Source organism: Arachis hypogaea, chromosome 11 (genome assembly GCF_003086295.3).
Source record: "Arachis hypogaea cultivar Tifrunner chromosome 11, arahy.Tifrunner.gnm2.J5K5, whole genome shotgun sequence".
NCBI lineage: Eukaryota > Viridiplantae > Streptophyta > Magnoliopsida > Fabales > Fabaceae > Arachis > Arachis hypogaea.
In genome coordinates, this window is record NC_092046.1 from 139029944 (window position 1) to 139052609 (window position 22666).

Consider the following 22666-nt stretch of genomic DNA (forward strand, 5'->3'; position numbering starts at 1 on the left):
AACTGTATTGGACCTAATAAAAAAGATAAGGATGATTGGATGATGATCGGATCAAAATCAAACAAAGGCGTAGGCGTCTGACTCGGAAGGTGGATGCGTGTTGGTGGCTGCTTTTCCTCTTTTTCTGCTTTCGGCAATCGCTTTCTTTGACTTTTTTACAATCTCTGAGTCACTGTCAATCACTATTCACTAATATAAGGCTGCTCAGTGCTCTTCTTTTTCTTGTTCAACGAAAATCGAACGTCTCCTTCGCCGACACGCTACCTATAGTCCTATCCAATGCCCACTTCCGACGACTGCTCCGATGACGCCTGCAGCATTTGTCTTGAACCCTACACCGCCAACGACCCCGCCACTGTATCATTCTCTTCTTTTATCTATTTATTTTTTTAGTTTTGTGGACAATTTACAATCTTTATTCAACACGATTGTAGCCACATGGATTACTAATAGTATACTCTAGTTTTAAGAGATTTGGTATTGCTCAGAATTTCATATACATAATTGCACTTGAATGTTTGTATTCTTACTGTTGCTAGTGCAATTGTTAACATTTAACAATGAATGTTTATTGACATGTTTTCTTTCCGATCCCAGATTACCAGTTGCAAACATGATTATCATCTGCATTGTATTATTGAATGGTAAGCCTAATTGCTCTTTAAATATAAATCAAGCTTCCCCTTTCATGATTTATAAGACATGAAAAATGATCCAATTCTCTGTTTCTCACGTATTTTCCTTTCCTTTCTTTTTTTTTTTTCTTAGGTCACAGAGAAGCAAAGAGTGCCCAATATGTTGGCAGTTACTTAGCTTAAAAGACCCCACCAGGTATTTGGTTCTACCTTTGGTGCATTTTTCTTTTCAGTTTTTGTTAATATGCTTTATAACTTGTAGTTTTAACCAATAATCCATCACCGATATTTTCCCCCCCAGCCAAGAGCTTCTAGCTGCAGTGGAGGCTGAAAAACGCTTAATATCCAGAAATGAACATTCATCTTCATACGCCAGCTCTCCTAGTCCCCTTGAACGACTCAATGATGATCATGTGAGTGATTGGAAGAGTATCATATCTGTTTTCTTTTGTTAATATTTACTTGTATGAGTTGTGTTGATACAAGATTGCAAGTATCATTTCATGGACTTGAGGTAAAAATTAAAAAAATAATCATAGGTAAATTAATTTGCTGGTGTTTGCAGGATTATCCTTGTTCAGATGACTCTGATCTTGATGAGCAACTTATGCAACACCTAGTTGCTACTGCAGCAAGCACAACTGGTCATGTTCACAGACGAAAAACGCAGAGATATTCTGGTGCAGGTCCATCAGAGGTTCTTGTTTCAAATTATTCTATTCCAGCTTCTAGGATTCAGCCACCATCTGAGGGTAGTGTATCATCATCTTCTGAGAGTGAAGTCTCTTTAAAGCCCAGGTATAAAGCAAGCAATGCAATTTGTTATTCATCAGGAAGCTCATGTTGGTCTTAGAGTCTAATCACTCAATTCATTTCTCCTGCTGTTTTAGCTGGCAACCACTTGAGAGTGATAGGAGAGTGAACACTTCTGAAATGTTCTCCTTCCCCAAGTCCATCAAGTCCAAATTTTCTTCTGCTTCGGCAAGGTAAAGTGAATATTTGTTGCAGTTTGTGCCAGCTACTACAAGAATCCCATTGTTGCTAATGTTATACATGAATATTGTAACAGATATAAGGAATCAATTTCAAAAAGCACTCGAGGCCTTAAAGAGAAGTTGATTGCTCATAATGCCTCAGTGAAAGAGCTCAGTAAAGGTGTTCGGCGTGAGATGAATGTAGGCATTGCTGGTGTTGCAAAGATGATCGAACATCTTGATCTTTCGTCGAAACGGTCAAGTACCATCAGGCCAGTCAATGGTAGGGGCATCTCTATCATCCCCTTCAAAGGGAAGTCTGTCCAGCAGAATAATTCCATTGAGCAGCAGCAATCTGGAGTTTTGGTTTGTCATATTAGTTCAGACTCTCCATCTCTTGTTCCTCCTCCAACTCCAAGAGTTCAGGGTACTACATATAATCCCTAGCTCCTACAGTATCACAGATTTTTTCTCTGTTCAAACCATTTATTCTTAAAAGGATTGGTTCTTTACACACGTTTATTTTGGTCATTTAGAGTGAACAAATGCCATGAAGACTTAAGCTGGGATTAACAAATCTACCATGCTATGCTCTGTCACCAGTCCAGGAAGAGGCCTGCAGTGCAAGAGACGTCCTGGGAGCCAATGTACCTGTTGGTATGCGTCCTGCATATGCTCAATAATTTCTAGGAGTTACGGATTATTTATGATCCGTTTACAGTCAAGTGCTTTCTTCTATTCTGAATAAGTGCCTATCAAATAGATACTGTGAACTGCATTGATTCTTATTATCTTATCCCATCTATGTTGCTTTCTTAAGAGCCTTTCACATGCCGATACTTGCATTGATCTTAATGAAATAGTAGCGTTTCTCTGACATACGTTATTCAAATAACTAATTTGATACAGACTAAAGAGGTATCTCGTTCTGTTTTAGTGGATTGGTTTGATGACTTGTTATTACGTGCCACTGAAAGTAACATGTACCCATTATTACTATTTCTGAAATAGAGAAAACATTGGCATTGTCGTTCTCATAATATCTTACACAACCGGTACACAAACTTTATTCATATCGAAATACGCTAAACTCTATTTTCAACCCCGCACCCACAGACATATATCTAAATAAGTATCTCCTTTGATAGTGCTGCATATTCACAGGGCCTAACCATATAAATATGTATATATATAACAGTACTAAGCATTGACGATCACTCCACCTGCAAAAAATCGCACAATCTATAAGCATGATTTGATACCCCAAAAGGCCAAAACACAAAAGGCTAGGGAAGAAGTCACGTACCATTTGGATGGAGAACTTGGCCACTAAAATAAGAAGAGTCCTGAAGGGATGCCAAGAACAAATAACAGGGTGCAATCTCCGATGGTTGAGCTGCTCGCTTCATTGGCACCTCTGACCCTAAACTCTGAATCATCTCGGCAGGCATGGAAGCTGGTTGTATTGGCGTCCAAACCGGACCTGGCGCCACCGCATTCACCCGAATCCCCTTACTCACCAGCATCTGAGCAAGCCCTCTTGTGAAGGCCACAATGGCTCCCTTCGTTGCGGTATAGTCCAGTGCTTGAGGACTTCCACTGTAGGCATTAACTGAGGTTGAGTTGATAATGGAACTCCCTTCTTTCATGTGATTCAGTGCATGCCTGCACACACCCTTTTGGGATCATTATATATTTTATTCTCTATTCTAAACAACAATTCATGCCTGATTTTCCATACCTGACCAAGTAGAACTGCGAAAACATATTGGTCTTGAAGACTCTTTCTAGTTGATCTTGGGTGATTTCCTCGACCGATTTAGTCAAGTGCTGCTCGGCCGCATTGTTAACTAGAATATCAATGCGTCCATATTCTTGGACAACATAATCAACAACCTGCTTGCAGTTCTCATCAAATCCAATATCCGCAGCTATTGCCAAAGGATCTTGTGCATCACTTGTCTTGGATTCTAGCAGCATCTTAAGTGTGTCATCCTTGTCCTTGTCCTCGTGGCCCTTAACGTATGTAAATGCAACGGTTGCACCCTCTTTTGCAAAACACACACACACTGCTCTGCCTATCCCAGAATCACCTCCTGTCACCAAAGCCACCTTACCCTGTATATGGCCAAACCATTAAGCCAAAACAAACACTGCATTTAGATAACTTAGCATTAACACTTATCACGCAGTAACACACCGTTATTGTGGATTTATGGTGCATACCCGGAGCTTGTTGGAGGGCTTGTAGTCTGGACTTATGGCTTGAGGAATCGGATTCATTATATACTCTTTCCCTGGCTGAGTGTCCTGGCTCTGAGGAGGGAACTTAACATCCTTGCTCGCCATTTTTGAAGAATGAGAGGCAGGGAGATTATGTGGTGCTGTGCTAGTTGAGTTTATGGTGTGAGAATATATAGAGGTTGAATTAGAACTTAACTAGGTGTTGGTGATTGTTATGATGAAGAGATAGGTTTGTATTGGTAAGGATGAGTTATGTCCCCGAAGTCTAATGTGCTGGGGTGCCACGTAGAGGTGCATGCTGCCAACGTGTCATATTTGGGGGCACTGCCACTGTTCTTCACGACAAGGCAATCTAAGATCCTTGGCCAAGCGGTAGGGTTAAGCAGCTTGTGTGTGACCATGGATGTACAAATTCCACTTTTAAGTTCCATGAGACCATGACCAGTTTCTCACTGGAAAATGGCCTGAATGTATAATTTTACAACAGAGATGCATGCATCAAGAACAGTGTTACTAAGTAATAATCCATAAACATACTCTAAAGTAATATCCAAATTATGGAACGCTAAACATGGAGCTTATATATGCAGCATTCTATTTCTTCTTTGCTTCTCTTGTTTCCATTATGACTTCGTGACAACTGAATAAAATCGTTAACTAAATACTGCATGCATACTGACAGGAGCACATCACATCAGAAACGGGATGAAAGGGTAGAATTGTGTAGAACTTTGATAATAATAATAATAATAATAATAATAATAATAATTATATTATTGATTGTAATAATGAGTGTGAAAAAACAAATTATTTTAACTTGAAAGCAAAGATGATATGAATTTGCGTGGTGACGTCACGTGTGATTTTATCAAAACACTATAAGAAGTTTTAATAATGGCGATACATTATACAAATACAGTCCACGTATGTGGAAAGCCCCTTCAAAAGAAGTGCGCTGACCAAACCAATTCTTTAAGCCGTTAGATCTTCATGTCTTTCCAGAGGATGGAATCTTTTGGCAAATATGGCTGGAACTTTCGATTTTTATGGTTTTTGCATATTTTCCCAGGGTGAGGTATCATTTGCAATTTCACAAAATGTCCGTGTGCTTTTATAATTTGTTACATATGAAAAGCATTAGAAGAATTTTATTGTTCAATAATGATAAGCATTAAATGTTTATAGAGAATGGATGCTCTCAATCTTTTATTTTATATTTTTTAAGTAAAATAAAAAAAAATTGTGAAAAAAATATGGAATGATTAATAAATATCACACTTTATTAAATAATTAAAAAAAATTAAAAAGATCTACTCCTATATTGTATACACCGCTGTCCACGGCATATATATTTTGTATTTTTATTTTTTCACATGTTATCGAGTTTTATTTCTAATCAGAAATATAAAATTAGATGTTAGAACTTCTTTCTATTAGTAGTATATCGAATTTAATTTTGATGTATTTATAGTATAAAATATTTAATATAGTCATCTAATTATATTTTTTTTATCATTATTTACACATTTAATATAAAATATAGTTATTTTTATTAACGTGATATTGTATAATTAGATACACGTATAAAATTATTTTACATTAATAATATATCATAATAAAGAAAATTGAGAACAAACAACTATTGTTAATACTAAAATATCAGTCTCCAAAAATGAAGAATTAATGAATCAAAAAGGTTAAATGCACGTTAAAATTAGTTATTATATATTTATATATAAATATATGTATAATTTAATTTATTTTAAATGTATATTTTATATTTTAATATATATTTTATGTTGATAATTGATTTTTATAACTAATTTTAGTGTGTATTTAACATAATCGAATAAATCAATACTCGAATTATCGAACTATAACTCAACCATTAATTGTTTTATATAATAGCAGTGTAACTGTATGTACATTTTCTTGAGTCTACATATAAATAGCTTAGTGTATATAGTATTATGAGGTTTAGAAAAAATATATAATTGTGATTGAGAAAAATTATTTTGTACGAAATTGTAAATTAAATTTTAACCAAGTGCTTAGATTAGCTTATAGGCAATTTATTTTCTTTTTTCTTAGCTTTCACTTAAAAAAAAGAATCAAGAGAAGAGAACCCGCCAAAACGTCGCTACTGTCAATGCACTCCAAGTTCTGAACGCTATTCAATTTTTTAATATTATAGGGGAACAAATTGAATTAGCAAAAAGGTTTGGGTTAGAAACACAAAGAAAGGAAAACCTGCAGAACAAAGGCATCAAGAAGATGAGGTGGGAAAATAAAAAACAACAGGCTCACCCTATAATTCACCTATCCGTATACATATAGCAATATACTAGTTTGCTAAATATGGATATACAGAGAAACTAAGATTCGATTTGATGACGAAGTCCAACACGAAAAAGCTTTGGAGAGAGTAGGACCCTCGCTTAAAAAATTATGAATGGAAATTACCAAATTAGGCCTAGTGAAAGAACAGAATTGCATGCATGTACATGTACGACGAGGACTTGGCGGTTATGGTTAGGTGTTATGATTTATCACTTAGAAACCATTAACTAACCAATATTAATTGAAAAAGTACGAGAAGATAATATATGTTTTATATAATATGTAAAATGAAGTTAATTTGAGATTAAAATTAAATTATAGAGAATTAATTAATTTTAAATAATTTTTAATTTAAAATTTAAATTAAATATTAAGATTGTTATTGGTTTTGAAAATAATTACATTACTTTTCTCTCTTATCTCTGTCTCACAATACGGTTTGTCGGTGTTCTATGTCTTTCTTATGGAGTTTTGCTGGTATACTAACGCTACGGTCACCAGTCGCCATCAGAAATCGCACCGACACTGTTCTGACTGGCGCCGTTGCCGCACAAGCCACTGCCAAGGGAGGACGCGCATATTGTGTGGGTCAAACTAACGGCACCGCAGCAACCTGGACATCCAGCGCTTCCGTCGCAGCCGGTGTGTGCCTTCTTCCTGACACCATCCTCACTTCCTCCGATGCGCCTTCACTTTCTCCCATTCCTTCAAGTCTCTTCTCACCGATGATACTACCATGCTCTTCTTCTTCGGATCAAGCATTGTTAGCTTCTTTCATGATTTGACCCATATGCTTCACAACAGTGCCGCTTTTGTCATAACTAGTCCTTCAAAATTATGTTTCACCACAATAATAGTTTCTTCTATTTATTCATCTTCTTCTATTTTAATTGTCAAATTAGGATGGTCATTTTAGTAGGTATGCATATGGTTATTTTATTTTTATGTAGATGATTATTTTGATTGGATTGAGTTTAGTTATATATAATTAAAATATGTTAGATGTTCAATTCATTAGGTATGCAGATAATTATTTTTATTCTTAAGTGAATGGTTATGTTTATTAAGGGTGAGTGGCGTGTGGCAAGCCAAGTAGCGATGATGAAATGTGATGATTATTGATGAAGGTGAGGTGGCCGCTGGTTGAAAAAGAAAAGAGTATTGGAGAATTTCAGATGGTTATTTTTTTAAAATAACTAACTGGATTTTTTAAAAATTTAAAATTTGAAATTGAAGATTTATTATTTCGTGAATAATTTTTATTTTTAATTTATATTGGACTAAATAAGCAGTTCATTGTACACATTATACAAATACTCTATTATTTTCCGGTGAGACTCATATTAATTATTTTCTTATACTAAAATTATTGATCTCTTGCAATTTTTCATAATTTATCCCCTGATTGGGACCCTCTCAGAAAATGAAGGTCATGAAACAGCTTGTTATAGCACCACTCTCATCAGGATGAACCGACAAAAAAGCAGTATACGTACGATGCCCGTTATTCATAGGAAAAGAAAATATCTCTAGCTACAACATTATTGAGCTGATGCACAAAATTAAATAAATATTTAGTTAAATTTATTGAAGAATTTTCCTTAAAAAAAAAAATTCATATTTCTGTTGATAAGATATTAATAAATGAGTGGTGGGGGTGGCTTATCTACTTGGTTCATCACTGGATAACGGTGGTACTGCCCTACTAGTATGTTTTTCTTTTTAATGAGATAGGGAATCACAAAGCCAGAATATTCAATACGATGGTATTTGTTAACGGTATTACAAATGTTACTTTCTCATCAGTTGGCGTTGCTCGAATAATAATAATTCAGTATTAGAAAAGAAAAAGTGAGACGGTTGGATGAGTTATGTGAAAAGAATAATAGTTATGAATCTTCAAATTTCTTGTAAGGTAATAAAATAGAAAAGATAGGTATCATGATGAGATTCCGTGCCAATCATGTGGTCCAATGCATAATATCAGGGTATCCTCAATTATGCAACAAATCTTGCTTTCGAGGTTACAGCGGCCCAAAGAATAATAATTGATTGATAATGTCATTATTAAAATCAAATGGCCTAATCCCAAAGCTTACGGATACAATCATATTCACCGCTTTATTTTGCCAACAATGCTGATAGAATCATCATCTGAATACAAACGCCGACTAGGAACTTATCATATTATTAGAGGAATAATTGTTGTTATTTATTATTGGATTAAGATTCCCAACTTAACATACAATCCTAAAAACACCATAAATACTGTTATAGCAAAGTGTTCAATAAATACTGTTCCAAAGAAATGGCTACGTAGCCAACTGCCAATATCTGCAAGTTGATTTGTTCATCTGTATGAAGTAAAAGGGGAAAAGAAAAAGATGGAAAACTAATAAAATATCTTGCATCAATAATGTGTGATACTGTGATTTGATATCATCCATATCTTTTGATTGCCATCTCATACATAACACACATGCACTGTACAAAATTAAGTGGACACATATTGAGCAGATATTATTAGAAACAAGGATAATGTTATGAGACCAGATAAGGTCATAAGGAATATCCACCGCTTGTCCTTGTCCACATGGTGAAAGGGTCACAATACTTTTTAGTATACCTTCTTATAATAGACTATAGCTAATAGTAAGTATACATGACATTCCTATGTACAATAATTGACCATACAATTATTATTATTATTATTATTACCTGCTAAAGACTAAAGAATTAGACCCTTAAATGATTGAAATTGGCGGCCACGTAACTAATAATAATCAGTAGAACTTCTTTTTCCATAATCATGCAGTTTTGCAGAAGGATTATTGGTAACATCAACCTCAAGCCTCAACCATTTCTCGGTTTCAAAGAATTGGCCATAGGAACCTGGTGAGAAACCACTCTTGTATTATTATTATTATTATTATCTTGAGACTGCTTTTGATTTTTGGAACCAGATCTTCCTTTCCTATACTTCCTTCTTGGCTGTGTGGACTGTGGAATAAACACGCCTGTCCCTTTGCTTTGTATTCTCATAGCTTGTTCATAGAACAGAGCAGGATGTGGAGGAGCATGAATTGCTCCAGAGAAAGACTGAAAAAGAAGTAGTTACAAGCTAACATGTTAGAAACAAATAATAATTTATATAACCTCTTTTCAGTATGACATATTTTGGGGTAATTAAAAAGGGTTTGAATTGAAAGTAAACCTGAAGAGAGTCTGCAGGACAAGAAACAAGAGGGTCTTCATCTTCATCCATGATTAAGAGAGAGATTTGCCTGTTCAAGTCTGCAAAGAACAGATCATCATCCAGTTCAACAGCAACCTCCATGTATCTTGTGTGTGATATAAATCTCTCAGTTAGTAATAGTTTGGTATATGGAACCTGTGTTGGGAAGAGTTTGTATCTGGTTCCAACTTTGTTGTTGTCCCACAACTCACGAGATATGAAGGGTTTTATATAGGGTGGGAAATTAAATTAAAAAGGGGTAAGCATGGGAGAGTTGAAATGTTTATGATGGGCATGTGAGTTGGTGGGGCCATAATCACAGTTGGCCAATCTGTCCAAAGAGAATCATGTTAGTGTGTTTGTGTTGGTATGGTGGATGATATTATCCATAGTTGAGGAACAACCCATGTCCAGATATCTAATCCAAGATTGGTTTAATCCTTATTCTTTTAGCTTACTTGGTTGTGGTTTGTGGTTAGTACCCTCTTTATCTATCTCTCCAAAGACAGGAAGTTATGGTTCATGGTATTCAGAGTGCGGCAGAGTTATTTGTTATTTGTCCCAAAGGGTCCTTATCTATCCTGTTTTGTATCTTGTAGCGGTTGCTCATGGTTAAGATTCAACCAGCATGACAAATCTTGTATGTTACGGTCGCTGGATCTTCATGTTGAATCATTTAACATTGAACAACTTGCTGTGGGTCCCAACTAACAAATAGTGTATCAAAAGTATATTGGGACCTTTTTGGAGGGACACTTCAATACATTAATCTTTGATTGCTACTGTACAACACACAACTTGCTAACCCTGACTGTGTTACTCGTCAACACAAGTGTTTGTATCCCAGCAGTCTCAGCTTTTTAGTCAATAAAAATGTTGCCTCTTCATCCTTTTCTACTTGTTTGTGACCATTTCTTGCATGTATAATGTCTGCCTAAGTTATCCTTTTATTCTTATAAGGACACATAAATCATATACGCAATTTTACTAATGCAACTATAATTTCCAACAAAAGAAAAGTCTTGGAACCACGGCGGTTAGAGTTTTCTCCGCATGATCTCAAAGTCACGAGTTTAAAACAAGAAATCAGTTACCGATTTGTACACTAAGTTGTCCTACTTTAATTATATACTTCGGCACTCGAGTAAATAACTATTTTGTCACTCGAAAGATTTTAATTTTTTTTAAATATCTGTTCTATTTGACAAAATAGCTTAATCATTCCAAATAATAGGTTGATGATTAGACCAATTAGTCAACTCAAGAAGATATTTGAGAGTTTTTGGTCAAAAATAAATGTATAAATTTGTTTAGACAAGATCGAAATCTTTTAGATACCAAAATGGCTATTTATTCTCCACACTCCCATCATTGGCATGATTTTATGGAGAAGTAACTCTCTCGATAGGTAATTATTAGTTAATATATCCGAAACGATTATGTAAGCGTGTGATTTGTATTTTGTAGTGAAAGCAGTGTAAAATCATTCCTTGGATAGGGATGAGAAAATAATAGTGAGTAAATGGGTGGTAGCAGAATGTTCAAAGGTATCAATCATGAAAGGGCGGCAAACGATAGTCACATGTGCGCACTTGCCTAGAACAAAATGAATTGACAATCCATCCCAATCTTATCAAGATATTCATATTCAAAGAAAACCACAGCAATTCATTGAGATGAAAAACGGCATTGAGAAGCACTTAATCAACTCTAGATATCCATACTCTAACATAAGCGCATGTGATGGCATAGCTCAACTCTAAAGTTTCACATGGCAGTAACTGTTAGCCTTGCGGCCTTGATTAACAAACATCAGTCAACACGGCATGATATGATATCATATACCTCATACCAAATTACTAAATACTAATAATGCTTACAGTTGCAAAGCCTAAAAAATTTCAAGCACCAAATCATTGTACTACTATTGTACATATGTCTATAACCCCATCAATTCCCTAGAAAACGACACCTTATATTTTTCTCAGATGAGAAAATTTATGGTCGTTTCTGCATGTTGTGCTCGAGTGAGATCTTCCAATACAGGGGAAGGGGAAGCGTGCATGCAGATTCTTTCTAGTACATCATAACCAAAGCTACAGGTGTTATAACAAACAGGGTAAACTATTCCGTAAAGCTCTCCTTGACAACTCCATCAATGGAGCTGTCACAAAAAAAAATTCAAAATCTACTTAAATTAAGAGGTGACATATGAATGGTCATATTTTTTTATATTTTTTTAAGTAAGAATTTTTCTTTTATTTGCTTGAATTTTTTGTATAGATATATTTTTTTATGAGAAATGTTCGAAAGTAAGTAAAATTTATTATTTTTTACTATCATTTTTATCTATCAATCCAATTTTATTGGTTTAATAATTCAATTATATAGTTTTAGTTCACACTTTTAAATATTAACGACAAATAATGACTAAAAATAATAAATTCTATTAACTAAATAATATTATTTTATTTGTCTTTATGTTATTTTGTTAGTTCAACAAAAATTAAATTTTAAATATTTTTATGATAAAAAATTTAATATTATGTCATAATACATCTTTTAGATGAGAAAAGATACGGCAAGATGTGAAAAGATACGGCAATAGTATATTTTTATGGTGGAAACTCAATAATTTAACTGATTTGACTAAATTTTCATTTAACGGCGAAATCAAAAGCACCTGAGTTTTGGTCATATTTCTATCATGTTTCAACACAAATTTAATAACGGTAACGGAATAAGCCACGAACCATAAATCATTAAATCCCCACCTGATGACCTGAAAACAATAATTTTAAATAAATCTCATAATGATCTCTAAGATTCACATAATTATCCGATTTAGTTCTCGAGATTCTAATTTTCCTATAGTGGTCCCTTAGATAAAGTTCAGGACACCATAGTGGTCCTGTTATCGTTTCCGGTGATGAGTTAGCAGTTGCCAAAATGTTGTCAGTTTTAGTTTGGCGCCCACTTTTGGCAAGTACGACGCCATTCAAGTCAAATTAAGCATGTAAAACGGGTTTGATCAAACACCCTCATTTCACTCGTCTTCTCCACTTTCACCCGTCCTTTTCTTCTTTTTTTTTTCCTCCTCTATTCATTAATGGCGCTGCCGTAAAGTTCCGTTGGTAGGGTTAAAATTCTTGCGTCAGAAAGACATTTGAATCAGGTCTCACTTCGTCGTTTGTCTCCTCCATCATAAGCAAGAGGTTCTTTTTAGTGAAGATAATTTCTTTTTATTCTTTTTTTCCAATGCCTGATGGTTCTTTATTATGTTTATGTTGTGAGTGTAGTTGGTGTTTGCTTTTTTTTTTTTTTTTGTCAATGTGATTCTAGGGTTTGATTAGGTTGGGATTTTATGAGAATGCTCTGTTTAATTAGTTTAAATTTTGAAGTTCTGCATTCTCGCAGAGCAGCCATTGGATCCGATGGAACTCCCCATGTTAGTGCTATCATCTCCTATCATGGTTTCTGAATATCAACATTAATCATCGATGAAGTAAAAAAAGATGATAAAAAAGAAAAAAAATGAGGAGATGAAATGCACAACATAAGCGCTATATTAGGGATTAGGGTTATATATTGAGCTCGGTACCAAATTGGAAATAAATTGGATTTAAGCCATGTCACCGAATAGGAACTACTATGGTGTCCAGAGATGTATCTCTGGGAGACCACTATAAAGAAATTAGGATCTTCGTGAATTTCAGGACCATTACAGAGATTTATTCCAATAATCATTATTCGTGTAGAAACTGGGGGAATGGGAGTAGGGGTGTACCTGACCTTGCGGCCCGATGCCGCTGGTTCCCTGTGATGAACACGTGGCACTTCTTGATTGGGATCTTGACGGGGTGGGGCGCCAGCGGAGGAAACATTAACAAGAGGAGAAAGTAGGGTTCTGCCATCGATTATGGTGGCGAGACCGCCATAGTTCTTGATTGGCACTCACTGATGTCAATAGAATAGAGGTGCTGTGATTGTTGAAGATTCTTGCACGTGTATATATTGTACGGTTGCTAACTCTTAACCAAGCCATTATTAAGTTAACAGGAAAACCCGATTGTTTTTAATAGTATTGCCACAGAAGATTAAAAACAAGCTAATGATGTGAATTTTGTGAAATTGAGACGCATTCAAGAATTTTGGTAATTATACTTTGTCATGTGCTTCCCCCCATCTAATCTATTGATTTATTTGCTGCAAGTAAGTTGTAATCCAAAAACAAAAATTGGGCTTCTTCTGAAGACCAATAATTCCCTATAATGAGCTAAGAGGATTTGTTGTGTTACATGTTCCATCTATGAGAAGCTTGAGATTTTAGTATGAGAGCATAGAGGAGCTCATTCCATGTATCAGGCACACCGGGGAGACACCAGTGGCTGCAATCTTGCCGATGATGAGGCACAGGACCCACAACCGGACCCAGATAATATATTGATGAATGCCCATCTTTTCTCTGACCAGTCATGTGTGTCACATTCAACACACTCAACTTCACACTATTTCTGTTTGCTGATGATAACACAGAATTTGCTATCTTGAACTTGGACCAGTTATCATTAGGCACCAATGACGACCCAATCTCTGGTAGTGTCTCCAAATTACACTTTCCACCGTTTCTCCAATCCCCGCCTCTGTCCAAAACACATCACACCAATTCAGTTTCTAAAGAACACAACTTTATAATTGCAGATGGTGGAAACTCACATGCATGCAATTATCTTTACGTGAAGTTAATATTTAAGAACTGTTAGATGATTTGACAAGTCTGACTAAATTATCATCTAACAGTTCTCAATTATAAACTTCACGTGAAAGTAACTGCATCTTAGTGTTTTGTTTCAAGTGCCAAAACAAACCTGAAATGCACTGGGGCTAAAGTACGAAAGAAAACTTGTGTCTTGCTGGTATTAACTGTATCTTGTATCCAATTCAACACTGTCTCAATGGACCTCTTATATGCATCTTGTACCTGCATTTCCATTTTAACTTGCATGCCTTGTTGGAAATAACATCCTCCTCTTATGGTCTTCTCGTAATTCCACCAGTGCCCTGTGTTAAGAACAAGGATATCGGCATCGTTCCACTTCAAAGAGTTCCAATCCATTTTATCCACTTTCAGTGTTGTCCTAATCTTGGCAGCAGCTCCGGCGGGAGGCCGGCCCTGCAATACCAGAAATGGTGATCTATAATATTCCACCGTGCAGTTATAATCCCTGAATTTGAACACCAAGAAGCCCTTGTGCTTTGTGATTGGGCTGCCATTCACTTCGTAGATTGATTCCTTGTTTTGCACTACAGAAGAGAGCATGCATAAGAGTGACTCCCATTGGTTTCTCCCAATTGAATCACCAGCAAACACTATCCGTTTGTTTCGCAGTTTCTCCAACATCATTGTTGCATTGAATCTGTTGTTCATTAGGAATGCATTAACCAAAGTTTATTTCACTTAATTTTGCATATAGTTCGGATTTCAGAGACAGCAACAATATTACTAATCAAGTGAGTGCATAGCCACTGATCTGATCCATGATTAACTGACATAATCACATAACTATGAGGCCATTGTGTATAGCAGAAATTACTGAAATTCACCAAGATCACATTTCCATTAAAAACAAAATAAACAAATACATTTATTAAAATTTGTTGAAATATTCTTTTTTTTTTTTACATTTGTAATATATAGAGTTAAAAGCACCAAGTACAAGACAAAAGGGTTTGCATCATTTTCCAAAAGGAGGAAAAGACAAAAGTATCACAAATAAGTAACGCGGAAAAGGAAAAGAAAACGACAAATATTTAGGAGTAAAACAGGATGGCCCTTAATTATATTCTTCCACCGTTAGTTAATTGCGTAAGAGAGATTTAACTCTATTGGAGTCCTGCTTACTTCTTACTAATAAGTAATAACGTAGAGCCATCCAAAAGAGACTTTGAGATTATGCTGTGAAAGTTGTCATTTTCACGGGTTTCAAATCCCAGAAGCTTAATGTTACATAAAATTAAAGTCACTGTAGACAACGGCTAGCAATTGCAACCCAACCGTTCTGTCGCTGTCATCAAGTTTCTGACAATTTCTCCTTTTTCTTCTTTTTCTAAATATCATAATTCATTCCAAATTTGAAAACAATCAACAAAAATCATGAGAGGCTACCTGGGCAAGTTGCAACCTTTAGGTTGCCATCTCCACTTGGTGTAAAACAAGTCCCGCCGTCCATTCTCAGAACATCGGAATCCTTTATCGAGAAAGCTGCAATCTTTAGAATGATAGAGAGGGTAGCTCTCATCCCAAACCCAGTTCCCATCAAACAGATCGCAGCCACCACCATTTTCTTGAAGGAATTCAACTCTGCCTTCCCCAGAAACAGAGCCTTTCATCTGCAACCAATTGAACCTCTTGGGCTTATCCATGGGATTGGGACCAAATCTAGCAGCAAAATCTCTGTTATCCAAAAAGAAGCAGCAGCAAATGACAAAGGCAGTGACAAGAACGAAACCAAGAGCACCCAGAGAGGATTCAAACAACCTAAAGCGCTTAACCCTCCTAAAAGCTTCATGAAATTCTTGCTGTGCATGCGATAGGCTCCAAGGGGAAGACATCACAGTTTTGAGAATGCGGGTATTGCGGTAACGGTGGCAGTGACGAGTGATGAGTGATAATGAGACAGAAATGAAAAACGGAAACTTGTAAGAGGAGAAGTGTGGCATGCAAGTAAGAGAAGGCCTTTATGCCCCCACCACAACTCAACAGTTAACAGAAGAAGAATGCTTTGCTTGGTAGGTCAGTTATGTAAATGTAATGAATGAAATGAATACGCCAAAAGAAAGATACATATGGGTGTTGAAGAAGCAAAGGAGAGTTCCACTGCCTTGCAATTATTTCCTACACGAACTGAGACCGGTGGACTTGAAGTAACACAGGATTTTGTGAACGTGGGGTTGAATCCCACTACTCAAATGTGATAAAAACGTGGGGGCAAGGGTGAAAGGGCAAAGAACAACTGCAGAGGACACGTGTCGGTGCTACAATGCATGCGAGTCAGGGAATTGGGCTTCTGATTGGAACGTGTATACACGCGCAAACTCTGTACAACGATGTTGGCTTTAAGTATTAACAGTTAAAACTAAAAAACTACACGGTTTTCTCATTCTCATATGGAGGGTAATTTTTTCGGAATGAGAGGTAAATATTTAATTATTATCGAATTTATAATTTGTATTATATAAAATTTTTTTTATTTGAATAAATGAAGTGGTGAGAGTCAATGTTGATCAATGTTAAGTGTTGACCGGTTGAAGCATTTGAGAGTCACAAATATGCTGTATTTATTTGTAGACGAGGGAGTAGCTTAGGCAGGAAAGGAGAAAATGAGGAGCAAGGTAGTAAAAGCAGAGGTGATTAAGTGAAGGTTCTAGGATGATGCATTTGTCAATTAGTAAAAATGAAATTAAAATTGGAAAAGGATGTCACGTGACGCGAGGATGACTTGTAAATGAAGGAGCAAGAGATTAGGACTCACATGTGGATTGTCTCCTGCAGATCAATTCATGTTATCTGTTTGAAGGACTTGCCACTTCCATGGTTCCACGAACTATCTCCCCCCAATTTAACATTAACAGTATTACTAGAAAATAATCACAGCCGGATCCATGCTATTCACCATTCACTGCAGCGGAGCAGTTATCATTATTGAATACTGGATGAAGGAATCTTAATTCGTACCAAGCACCAACTACAAACCAATTTTTTTTTTTTTTTTGGACCTGGAACTACAAAGCAATTACTCACAATGCTGCATTCATGCATTCTTTTTTTTTTTGGGGAAAACCATACAATTACAATTACCTGTATGTTTTTATGTTGGATTCTTCTTACAAAAATTTCAGATGCTATGGGCCTAATGGGCCCTGGAGTTATAGTCCACTTAGTTTTGGAGCCGGGGGAATAAATTGATTGCTCTTGTGGTCTAGGTTCTAGCACAATGGTAATTCACTTGCTTCGAGAGTAACCAGATGTAGATTCCAAATTTGACGGAAACCAAATAGTGGAGAGAAACTATTGAAGTGTTGTGGATGTATAATGTCATGTGAGTGAATTTGTGATGTAATAATATTTAAGAGTTAAGAATTATCCAATTCATCTGATAAAAAAAGAGATCAGTTTTAGAATTACTTTTTATTTCTAATTGTATTTCTCATTGTAACATGTCAAAAACTAATTTACTACACATGTAAATTTTATTTGAAAATCTATCTGATACGTGCTTCAAATGTTCGTGATATGAAGAGTTCAAGTGTTATTTAGAAGATATTAGTTTACATTTTTAGAATATTTTAATTTAATGTATTTTGATTTTGTTTATTTAATTACTAGATTGGACCTTATGTTTATGGGCTTTAGGGTTTTCTTTGTTTTAACCTAATAAGAGGTTATAAATACCTCCTTAGCTATTGTAGTCGTAGTATAGAATTTTTAGAGGTTTCAAAACTCCTTTTTGGTTTCGTAATGAAACCATGATGTGGACAATTGAGGTTGAGGAGTCCCTCTCTTGTTACATCGGGGGATTGGGTAGAAGGTTGAGGAGTCTCTTTCTTGTTGCGTCAAAAAATTGGGTAGAAAGTAGAGTGATTCTCTTTGTATTCAATTTCAACTTATCTTTTTTTATTTTTATTTCAATTACAATTTATCTTTTTATTTAGTTTGAATCCTTATTTTCTTACGAAAATAAAAGATAAATAAGAAAATAAGAATTCAAACTGAATAAAAAGATACATTGAAATTAAAATAAAAACAAAAAGATAAGTTGAAATTGAGTACAAAGAAAACCCTAAAGCCTATAAACATAAGGCCCAATCTAGTAATTAAATAAACAAAATCAAAATACATTAAATTAAAATATTCTAAAAATGTAAACTAATATCTTCTAAATAACACTTGAACTCTTCATATCACGAACATTTGAAGCACGTATCACTATCATTAGTCAATAAATTACTATATCCATAATAGTTAAAGATGAGTTAGCTAACCCACTACCAACACAAGTTAGTTCAATTTTATGATTATTAGCATGATGTTATTTACTTAATTTTTAATCAATTTTATTCTTCACTGCAGTTTTGAAAGACATTTGTCCTGCCGGTTAATGCTGTTTGAAACCTATAGACATATTGCAAGAGCAACTAATTTGGCGTGATCTTTCTTGAATCATTTCCTTCCCTTCCCATTCTCAGTGTGCATTGGAATTTAGGAAATCTAACAAAGAATAACAAATTAACAACAGAGAGATTATATAAAACAAAAACCAGCCTTATTAGATTGGAAAGAGCGTACTGTATGTACATGTAGATAGAAGAAGAGTAAGTTCTCTATCTTATGAACATGGTTACACCCTTAATACTTCAATTTACATGGGCTTGCAAGTGATACGCTACTGTGTTGCTGCCACAAATGCTGGGCCCTCCACCTTGAAAGTAGCACCCCAGATGTCGTCTTCATTAGCAGGGACAGCAGTGATCTTATTGTTTGGGTTCTCATAAGACCTCAAGCCCCCAACAGCTGTGGAGTAGAAGCATCCTTGAGGAAAAGAAGCAAGAGACTTGCCACAAGCACGTTTAAGCAAATCTGCATCATCAGCGAATGCTACATAGCCATCAGCAGTTATTCCCCAATATAGAGGTGCCTTGCCATCTTGATCCTGTCAAAGTCAAACAAATGCTAATGATGAGTCGTCAGGAACTATTACTAAATAATAAATTTGATATTCCTTTTATGTGCTCCTTGTGTATTTCTACTATAATTAATTATAACAATTGAATCTACATTTACTATGAATGAAAAATTATCTAAGTAACACTAATGGTTGCTTACAGAGGCCACAAAGAGCGTAGAAGTGGATTTGTCAAAAAGAATGAAAGCGAATGCGCCACTGAGATGGGAAACCACGTGATTGGGAGGGTAGGGTGCTCTGTCACGCAAAGCTTTGTAAGCTTCAATCACCAGAACCACTTCATTTGCAGATTTGGCCAGTCCGTACTGTTGCCTCAAGCTCCCCAGATTCTCAAGCACTCCCGAAAACACACAGAATATCTCATCTTTCACGGCGAACGATCTGCCATTTTTTGTGTAAACTTCTCATTCAATGTCAAAAACAGATTATTCTTTTAATTATTAAATCAATAAATAATAAATTAAACTGGGAGGAGGGGAATTAATTTCTTAATAAATAAATAAACTATAATGTTGATTTTTAATTTTTTTTACAGTATCCCTCGATCCAACGGCTAAGAATTAATCCGCTGCAATTCTAAGCTTCACTTAAGGGTGAATTCAGTTATACTTAGAATACAAGGAATATGCGTGGCCTAGTTTATGGGAATCATCGACGACTCAAAAATGGAAAATTACATAAAAAGCACCGTACTTCTCCCTACCTTACCAACCTCTAATTAGATCAAGCGTCTAGCTTTATCTCTTCCAACCGGACTTGTAATAAAAATATATTTTTACAATCTCAAAAATTCAAATACAGAACTCTTTTATTAAAATATTAGATATTTATTATTTTTATGAATTTTATATTTATTATATATCATATTATATACTTAATATATATATATATATATATATAGCTAAGATCAGAATACTTAAGCTTGATTTAATAAAATTTTTTATCTTTTAAAAATTGGAGCATTCATATTTAATAAATTAAATTAAAAATAATTTTTAATAAATATAAGTAATAATAAATATATTTAATAAAATAATTTTTAAAATTAAAAAATATTATAATAAATACTAATATAATAATTAAATTTAAATATTAATATAATAATTAATATTTAAGATTATATTAAATTTTTTAATTTTAATAAATATAAATCATCTTTAAAAACTTCTATCTTAAATACTTTAAAAACACACTATTTTCACCTCTTTAACTTTATCAACCCAAGCCTTAAAAATTTCCAAATAGAAAACAAAGATGCGAACGATAGAGTAATTCTAACTTGAATTAGTGATGAACATGTTGAATTATGTATGATGTATGAGCATACTATAAATATAAAGTGGGGATCGGAGGAAAGGAGAGGGTAGTTGTGGAAATTCAGAAAGTAATATGGTGGCATAATAAGAGGAGAAGCATGCAGACAAACCTTGGTCTCCATGGCGACTCTTTGTGGTGGCTATAAGCCAGCTGAACATCATCACCCACCTCCACCGACACCGCCGATCCGTTACTCTCTACGAACCGCTTCACTAGCGTCTCCGCCGTGCTCTTTGGCGACGGAGTTCGGCTTCCCGCCGCTACCAACTCTTCCGGCGCCGACACGATGGAGCTGCTGAACACACCCAACATCTCTTAATTCCTAAATTCAATCTATATATCTATCTCCACACAAATCACAATTTCAAATGAAGTAATAATAGAATGGAATGGAACCAAGTGAGAGTGTGGCTTTCTTTATATAGACCGGCGGAGGGGACCAACCCATTTTCACTGTCTTAATTTAATTATTATTCCATTTAGTTAAAAATGTTTTAAGACTGTTTCATAATAAGAGAATTGAAGTAAAAGTTTTTAGCTTTTTTAATGTATTTAATTTATTGATTTTTTTTAAAAATTATATGTTTATATCAAAAGCATATATTTTTGTGATATTTTTTAGTAAGATTTTTATTCATTTTATTTACTAATTTATTTGTACTAATTATTTAAGCACTTGATTACTACGGAGAATAAATTGGAAAATTAAGAATCAATTTTTTATATTTTTATTCTTAAATAAAATCCACAATATTGGAAACAAAACTAAATTTATATTTGTTTTTGTAAGGGGATGATTGGACATGTGGCGCAAGGAACCCACATAAGGCCATGATTTTTTTGTCACTGGAGCCAGACATCGTAGTGCAATACTGGCATACTGCAATGGACCCCAGTTCACACTAACTTTTACAAAGTTTACTCTGCTTACTTCTCAAAATTATTGTCTGTTTTGTCCAAAAACATATTATTGTCTGTTTTATTTTAATTCATTAAAAATAAAATACATTAATTTTTTAACAAAAGTAAAAAATAAAAGAGGAACGAATTATCAGCAACGACGGAGGATCTGATGCGGAAGTATCTAGAATTTCCTGGAGCCTCCATTTACTTAAGGGGTTTTGTTACCGTTTTTATCATTAAAGGATAGAATAAACGTCTAAATTAATTGTCAAAAAAATTTTAAATTAAACATTTTAATCTTCAACAAATTTATTATTTTAGAAGTTTTGAAAAATTATTTTTCGTCAATCAAATTAATTATTTTATTGCATTCAATTAAATTTTTAATATATGTTTTAGATAAATAAATTTTTAATAAATTTTATTATAAAATAATTAAATTCCAAAAAATATTAATATAAAATAAATTAGCTTTCTTAAAAACGAAGATAAAATAAATAATATGTTCAATAAGAGTAAAGGTTTATTTGGAAAGTCTTAAAAATAATTTTTTTGAGTTTTTGATTTATGAAAAGTAGTAATATTAATGTCTGGTACAATTTTTAAAATCAAATCGTAATTTTTTAAGAAGCTATTTAAAAACTTATAGAAAAGTTAAAAAAAATAACTTCTCTCATAATACTATTACTTTTTTATCATATTTCTATAAAATAAGTATTTTTAGAGCTAAACACTCAAACACAAAATAACTTATATGAGTTATTTTTAATATAGCCATTTATTATTTAAATTATTTTGTCAAAAAAAACTTAATTAAGCTGTTTACCCAAATTGAATCTAATTCTTAAAGACTTCTAAAGTATAAAATTTATTGGAATCAAATTGTTTTATCTAAAATTTTTGAAGACTAATTTAAATGTTTAATCTAAAATATAAATTTTTAAAAGTTATAATTATTGTTATTTTTAATTTAATTTAGCAAACATAAATAAAAGAACAAATATAAATATTTATTAATATACAATGCTATATTAATTCTTTAAATTTTAATAAATATAAATTAATTTTAAAAAAATGCTTCTTTGAATATATTAAAAAAATTATAATTTTTAAGAATTACAAATATAAATATATGACTTTTTAATTTATTAAATACAAGATGAGGTTCTTCTCTAAAAAAAATTTACCAATTAAGTTAAGTCGCATCACTCACTGTTCCTTACTTTATGTAGAGGTGTTCTCGGTGGGTTTTAAATCAGTTTTAAGTTAAATTCA

General features: G+C 34.0%; 5 protein-coding genes and 1 long non-coding RNA gene across 6 annotated transcripts; 1 reads left to right on the forward strand and 5 right to left on the reverse strand.

The window, feature by feature from the left end:
* The first annotated feature begins 27 nt into the window (after positions 1-27).
* Positions 28-2486, forward strand: LOC112722961 (E3 ubiquitin-protein ligase RHF1A). The gene is made up of 8 exons (XM_025774167.3): positions 28-357; positions 598-644; positions 769-831; positions 937-1048; positions 1201-1433; positions 1526-1621; positions 1705-2036; positions 2146-2486. Exons 1-8 carry the CDS (start codon positions 280-282, stop codon positions 2148-2150), a joined length of 966 nt encoding a protein of 321 aa, XP_025629952.1. The 5' UTR covers positions 28-279; the 3' UTR covers positions 2151-2486.
* A 94-nt stretch (positions 2487-2580) lies between these two features.
* LOC112722962 (glucose and ribitol dehydrogenase) lies at positions 2581-4486 on the reverse strand. The gene is made up of 4 exons (XM_025774168.3): positions 3836-4486; positions 3351-3727; positions 2916-3274; positions 2581-2832 (listed from the first exon to the last, which is right to left on the reverse strand). Exons 1-4 carry the CDS (start codon positions 3956-3958, stop codon positions 2810-2812), a joined length of 882 nt encoding a protein of 293 aa, XP_025629953.1. The 5' UTR covers positions 3959-4486; the 3' UTR covers positions 2581-2809.
* A 4110-nt stretch (positions 4487-8596) lies between these two features.
* LOC112722963 (uncharacterized) lies at positions 8597-10312 on the reverse strand. Its single transcript, XM_025774169.3, has 2 exons — positions 9408-10312; positions 8597-9292 (listed from the first exon to the last, which is right to left on the reverse strand). Exons 1-2 carry the CDS (start codon positions 9528-9530, stop codon positions 9047-9049), a joined length of 369 nt encoding a protein of 122 aa, XP_025629954.1. The 5' UTR covers positions 9531-10312; the 3' UTR covers positions 8597-9046.
* A 763-nt stretch (positions 10313-11075) lies between these two features.
* Positions 11076-13448, reverse strand: LOC140176419 (uncharacterized). The gene is made up of 2 exons (XR_011867933.1): positions 13216-13448; positions 11076-11524 (listed from the first exon to the last, which is right to left on the reverse strand). It is a non-coding gene; the product is annotated as an uncharacterized lncRNA (long non-coding RNA).
* Positions 13449-13497: 49 nt separating this feature from the next.
* LOC112722964 (protein trichome birefringence-like 10) lies at positions 13498-16710 on the reverse strand. The gene is made up of 3 exons (XM_025774170.3): positions 15595-16710; positions 14297-14845; positions 13498-14071 (listed from the first exon to the last, which is right to left on the reverse strand). The coding sequence occupies exons 1-3, from the start codon at positions 16146-16148 to the stop codon at positions 13723-13725; spliced, it is 1452 nt and encodes a 483-aa protein (XP_025629955.1). The 5' UTR covers positions 16149-16710; the 3' UTR covers positions 13498-13722.
* Positions 16711-18729: 2019 nt separating this feature from the next.
* Positions 18730-20969, reverse strand: LOC112722965 (stem-specific protein TSJT1). Its single transcript, XM_025774171.2, has 3 exons — positions 20598-20969; positions 19312-19552; positions 18730-19138 (listed from the first exon to the last, which is right to left on the reverse strand). The coding sequence occupies exons 1-3, from the start codon at positions 20798-20800 to the stop codon at positions 18872-18874; spliced, it is 711 nt and encodes a 236-aa protein (XP_025629956.1). The 5' UTR covers positions 20801-20969; the 3' UTR covers positions 18730-18871.
* Between the last annotated feature and the right edge of the window lie 1697 nt (positions 20970-22666).

Excerpts from the sequence above, each read along its gene's own strand:
- LOC112722961 (XM_025774167.3), top strand. The coding sequence starts at position 280 with ATGCCCACTTCCGACGACTGCTCCGATGACGCCTGCAGCATTTGTCTT. Across the intron at positions 645-768 it reads CTGCATTGTATTATTGAATG|GTCACAGAGAAGCAAAGAGT; the intron begins GTAAGCCTAATT and ends TTTTTTTCTTAG. Across the intron at positions 1,622-1,704 it reads TTTTCTTCTGCTTCGGCAAG|ATATAAGGAATCAATTTCAA; the intron begins GTAAAGTGAATA and ends ATATTGTAACAG.
- LOC112722963 (XM_025774169.3), bottom strand. The coding sequence starts at position 9,530 with ATGGAGGTTGCTGTTGAACTGGATGATGATCTGTTCTTTGCAGACTTG. Across the intron at positions 9,293-9,407 it reads GTCCTGCAGACTCTCTTCAG|TCTTTCTCTGGAGCAATTCA; the intron begins GTTTACTTTCAA and ends CTTCTTTTTCAG.
- LOC112722964 (XM_025774170.3), bottom strand. The coding sequence starts at position 16,148 with ATGCCACACTTCTCCTCTTACAAGTTTCCGTTTTTCATTTCTGTCTCA. Across the intron at positions 14,846-15,594 it reads AAAGGTTGCAACTTGCCCAG|ATTCAATGCAACAATGATGT; the intron begins GTAGCCTCTCAT and ends AATGAACAACAG. Across the intron at positions 14,072-14,296 it reads TTAGCCCCAGTGCATTTCAG|AGGCGGGGATTGGAGAAACG; the intron begins GTTTGTTTTGGC and ends TGTTTTGGACAG.
- LOC112722962 (XM_025774168.3), bottom strand. The coding sequence starts at position 3,958 with ATGGCGAGCAAGGATGTTAAGTTCCCTCCTCAGAGCCAGGACACTCAG. Across the intron at positions 3,728-3,835 it reads AGCCCTCCAACAAGCTCCGG|GGTAAGGTGGCTTTGGTGAC; the intron begins GTATGCACCATA and ends GGCCATATACAG. Across the intron at positions 3,275-3,350 it reads TCGCAGTTCTACTTGGTCAG|GCATGCACTGAATCACATGA; the intron begins GTATGGAAAATC and ends GGGTGTGTGCAG.
- LOC112722965 (XM_025774171.2), bottom strand. The coding sequence starts at position 20,800 with ATGTTGGGTGTGTTCAGCAGCTCCATCGTGTCGGCGCCGGAAGAGTTG. Across the intron at positions 19,553-20,597 it reads GAGTCGCCATGGAGACCAAG|ATCGTTCGCCGTGAAAGATG; the intron begins GTTTGTCTGCAT and ends AAAAAATGGCAG. Across the intron at positions 19,139-19,311 it reads CTACGCTCTTTGTGGCCTCT|GATCAAGATGGCAAGGCACC; the intron begins GTAAGCAACCAT and ends TGACTTTGACAG.